General features: G+C 63.3%; 1 protein-coding gene across 5 annotated transcripts in view; it reads right to left on the bottom strand.

The window, feature by feature from the left end:
• SH3BP2 (SH3 domain binding protein 2) overlaps positions 1-4791 on the bottom strand; it is a 34585-nt gene continuing 29794 nt past the window's right edge. For all 5 annotated transcript variants that reach the window (XM_025887214.2, XM_073891327.1, XM_073891325.1 and 2 more), the window contains 6 exons: positions 3804-4458; positions 2404-2515; positions 2118-2173; positions 1710-1791; positions 820-879; positions 1-640 (listed from right to left, as the gene is read on the bottom strand). In XM_025887214.2, coding sequence (XP_025742999.1) covers positions 503-640; positions 820-879; positions 1710-1791; positions 2118-2173; positions 2404-2515; positions 3804-4458 — 1103 coding nt within the window. In that variant the 3' untranslated portion in view covers positions 1-502. The remainder of the gene's footprint in view (positions 641-819; positions 880-1709; positions 1792-2117; positions 2174-2403; positions 2516-3803; positions 4459-4791) is intronic.

Below are 4791 nucleotides of genomic sequence, written 5' to 3'. Positions count from 1 at the left end.
TGAGGGAAATGTCATCTGTGCTTTATTGTACATCAATGGCCCATACTGGTGCCTGCGTCTTAGAGTTCCTGGGGGTGGCAGTCCTGGGGCCAGCCTCTGCCCAACCCCAAATGCCCAGTCCTGCCCAGCTCCCAGCACAGTGCAGGGTTCGTGTGCTGGTGGAGTTGGGGAGAGGTGGGGGTGACCACAATTCTTGTCCACAAAGCCCAGGCAGGGCTCGGTCCTGGGACCCTGGGCTCCGGGGAGGTGGGACAGGGTGGGCTGCATGTCACAGGAGAGCCCCCCAATCCTCTGGAGTGCAGAGCCTGGCCCAGCCCCAGGGACCCAGCCTGCTGCGTGGGGCCTGGCCTGGCAGATTCTACAAGGTATCCGTCGGGGAGACCCTGGGTGGGAGCACAGTGCTCGGTCTGGCTCCTCCTCCCACGCAGGCCCGTCTCATCTGCGTGGCCGGGGGTCATGGCCCCCGTGGCTCAGCTCTGCCCAGCAGCATGTGTCACTGGCGTCACCTGGGCCTCGTGTAGCCGTAGGGGCGCTGCAGCAGCAGGCTCTGGTGGCCGGGCAGCACGTGCGTGTGATAGTGCTCCACGAGGCTGCCCACACTCACAAACAGGACCTCACCCTCCAGGTAGAATTTAGAGTCCTGGGAAGGGGGAAGAGTGGCGGGGTCAGGGGGGTCTCCTGCGAAAGGGGGTGGTCAGCAGCAAGGGTGACAGTCAGGCAAGCTCCCAGGTGCCCTGTGTCAGCTCTGTGCCTGCCACCCCACCCCCAGGTGGGGGCTCCCTTCCAGCTGGGGCCCTGGGGCGGGGCCAGCCTGCCCACCTTCTCAAAGATGCGGTAGTTCCTCACTTTGTTGGAGCTTGTATCCCACACGACCAGAACCTGCAGGGAGAGAAGCAGCAGATGGATCAGCTGAGAGCAGCCCCAGCCCCAGGGGAAGGACCGCAGAGACCGAGGGGCCGGCAGAAGCACCACAGCTGGGTCCTGGGGCCCTTACGGTGACCTAGGGAGGGACCCGGACAGCAGGGTCCAAACAGGCAGCCCCTGGCCGCAGGGCTCCTGCCCTGATGGCCTCTGGGGAGACTCGAGTAGCAGTAGCAGGTGCCTGGCTCGCCCTAGGACCATTTCTGACAGACACAGAACAGCGGGGGCGCCAGGCTGGCTCCATCTGTGCAGCGGCCGACCCTTGATCTTGGGGTCATGGGTGTGAGCCCCACTGTTGGGCATAGAGCTTACTTAAATAAATAAATAAACAAATAAATAATAAAAGAAAAGAAACAAAAGTGAGGCTCAGTGAGGTTGTGCGATCCAGCCTCGGAGGAGGAGGGGCACTCCGGCCGACTCGCTATTCCCACGGCCCCAGGCAGCCTCCCCGGCAAAGTGCATGAAAACCCCCAGCCCCACCAGAGTTCTGGGACCCCCGGCACTTCGCTCCCATCTCCTGCCTGTGCTGGGGGACTGGCCATCATCGCCCCCAGTTTGCAGATGGCGTTCGGGTCCTGACAGTAGATAGGGCAGGGGCTGCCGGACAGAGACCCCAAGGACAGACCTGGTCGAGATGCCAAATCAGAGGCTGCCCAGGGAAGTGACGTATATACTCCAAAGTGCTGTGCTGGCTGTCAGCCTGGGTGTGTGCAGAGCCAAAGGAGCCCACCACAACACAGCAGTCCCCAGGGGCCTTCACTCAGCAGGGTGACTGTTGGGGTACCTACCTTCCCTGACTTGGTGGAGGAGTTCCGGATGCAGTAGAGTCCATCCTGGGGCTCTCCCTGGGGGCTTGTGGCTTTGAACAGCCTAAAATAAAACAGTTGTGTCAGCAGATGAACCATCCTCAGCCAGCGCTCGCGGGAGGACCCTCCAGCCCCAGTCCTCAATGTGGGTTTCTGTCTTCTCGCCATTCTTCAGCACAGGTCCCAAGAGCAACAGGCTGCGTGAGGGCCGGCCTGTGCCGGGCGTGGGTGTCAGCCAGGCGGGACTGAGGGGATGGCCTCTATTGGCCAAGGGGCCGTGTACCTGTGCCAGCGACTGCCCAGCACCAAGGCAAGTGCGGGGGACAGAAAGGCTGGGGACCGCATGTCTGCAAAAACAAGGATTTGGAGAAAGAAGGGCTTGGTGCTCACCTTTCCACTTCGCAGGATTCCGTGGTGTTGATAAACACAGAGCTGGGCAGCGGCACCTGGAGAGGCCAGCGGCGGTCAGGGTCAGGGCCAGGGTCCGAGGGCTGCTTGGAGCCAGTGCGCCGTACCCCCACCCGTGGCGGGCTACCAGCCCGTGCCCAGATCTGGGGCTTTCCACCATGCTCCCGCACCCCCCTCAACGCCAGCATCCTGGGGGCTCCTCCCTCAAGATGCCCGGTGAGGGGCTGCCCACCCACCGCCGTGAGCTGGGCTCTGCCCTCGGCCCCACCTTCTCATAATCCTCGTCGGAGTCCTCCCCGCCGGTGCTGTCCGCCTTCGACGGCCGTCGGGGTTTTTCAAAGGAGAAGCTCCTGAAACTCTGCCCATCAGGGGGTGACCTCCTGGGAGGGGAGCAAGGAGAGGCGGGAACATCACTGTTGCACCCTCCGCCCACCACCCCCATTCACCCAGATGGTGTCAGAGGCCCAGACCAGGGACTCTGAGACAGGTCCATGCTGACCGCCCTGGGGCGACAGGAATTGCCTGAACTGGGCTCAAGGCTGCCAATAACACTGGCAAGAGCATGGTGGGGGCCTGAACTCTGGTGTGGTCGTAGCACAGACAAGTGCTCTGGACGCTGTGGGAGAAGGCCCCAGACTTGGGGGCAGGGGGGCGCAGCCCCAGCTCTGCAGCTAACCAGCTTTGTGACCTTGGCCAAGCCACGCCCCTCCCAAAGCCACAGAGAGTGGATGATGTGAATGGACGGAGCCCACACTGGGCTGTGGTGGAGGCTGGGCCCTGGATGACCGGCCCTGGCACACACAGCCCTGAAGCTCTTGGCAAACTGACCCAGTCTGCACCACTGAGGCCCCTTATGAAACGGAACCACCACATGGCGCCCTCCCTCAGCAGCAGAGCTGAGAGTCCTAGGGAGAAGGGTGCCAGGGTCAAAGGCCTTCAGGGAGTACTGGGTTAGCACGCCCGCTCAAGCTTCCGCCCTGTGGTTCCCAGAACCGTCACGGTTTGGGGCCCCAGACATCTCTGACCACAGGCTATTGGTATGAATGACACTGTGAGCGGGGGACACACCAGTGCCCCCCAGCAATAAAGAAGAGAGTGTTTCGAGCCAACCTCAAGGATGAGTCACCAACATACTCCACACTCTGGCAAGTTCCCAATCAGGAAGAGCATAAAGGCAGCCTTGGTGGCTCAAGAGCCCCCGGCAGGGAAGGACAGTTCCTGATCAGGAGGGCCTGCAGAGGCATGCTGGCTCCAAGTGGCTCACAGCCCAAGCTCCTCCCATCCCGTACCATCTACCCCAGAGCAGGCAGTCAGCCCTGAAGGCCCCTCCCTTGACCCTGCAGGGTCCTCAGATTGCCCAGCTCGGGCTCTGGGAGGCCTGTTTCCCCAAAGGCCCTCTTGCCCACTGCTCCCCAACAGCGATGGGCTCTAGGCCCTCCACCCACGAGGCTGGACATTCCTCTAGGGCAAGGGTAGGCCCGGTGCAGGGGAGGCGGCTCAGGCTCAGCAGGCTGGGGCAATCCAGGAGCCTTCCTTCTCCTATGCTAGGGCTGCTTGGTATCCACCGTGGACACAGACAGTGCCAGAGGCGAGGAGGCCAAGGTGCCAGCATGAGAACCCGCCAGCTGGGGAGGGGCCCCAGGGGGCCCCAGTGCCAAGTCAACTCACTGGAGGTGGGGGAGGGGTGGCTTCTCTGTCCTCGGCAGGACCGCTGGCTTGGCTGCGGCCTCAGACATGGGCAGCTTCAGTACAAGAGGCCTGGGGGCCACCGGGGGCACAAAGAGTCTGGGCCTGGCTGCCTCCCCTGCAGGGGCCTCTTCAGCCATCTTTAGGAACTTGGGCTTGTTGGCCGGCACGGGTGGAGGCTCGGGCATGGGTGGCCCCCGGGGGGTCAGATGGAAGGACTTGAGCTTGTCACAGTTCCTGGAGGAGGCAGCGGCCACGTTGGCAGGGCTGGAGGCAGAGCCAGGCCCATGGCTGGGGACCCGGGGCTCTGGGCTGGGGCTGGCGCTCTCGCGTAAGCAAGGGGGTTTCCGGAGGCCGGGCGTGGTTGGCAGGTGGCCCAGCGGGGGGTCACTCATCCTCCGGGGGGCCATGGGCACTCTGGGGCCAGGCTCAGGCCGCCTCAGGCCCAGTGGGTCCCTCTTGGAGTCCTCAGGAGCTGGGCTGGTGTCAGGGAGGCCACGCTTAGGGGGCGGGGGTGGCAACAGGGGGCTCGGGCCCTTGGAGGCAAAGGAGTGAGCACGGGGCATGTCGGAGAAGGCTGGCTTCCTGGGTGTGGGCACGGGAGGTGGGGGGTAGGCCGGCGGGTGGGTCAGGGTGTCTGCAGAGCAAAGAGACCCAGTCAGTGAGCGTCACCTGCTGGAGGCTGGGCCAACCCCACCACCCTGCACCCCCTGGCCTTCCTCACCCCCTTCTACACGCAGCCCACACAAGCTTCCTGAACCATCAGCTTCCCGGAAGTGGAGGTGAGAGAGAACAGGCAAGGGAGACTCTGAGGACTTCACCTCAGGGAGGGGAGGCTCTGATTCCCACTAAGAGAGGTGAGGAGGATGGACGGGAGTAGGTTGGGAGGAAAATGAGGGTTGCGTTTGCTCATGCTTTAAGAACATTGAGGGAACGTGGAGTGGGCCGTCGGGACGCAGGTCTGGAGTTC

The sequence above is a fragment of the Callorhinus ursinus genome, unplaced genomic scaffold, assembly GCF_003265705.2.
Source record: "Callorhinus ursinus isolate GAN/ISIS: 27379988/994484 unplaced genomic scaffold, GSC_fseal_2.0 scaffold4, whole genome shotgun sequence".
Taxonomy (NCBI): Eukaryota; Metazoa; Chordata; class Mammalia; order Carnivora; family Otariidae; genus Callorhinus; species Callorhinus ursinus.
The sequence above is the reverse complement of the archived record's forward strand: the minus strand, read 5'-3'. Positions and strand labels throughout refer to the sequence as shown.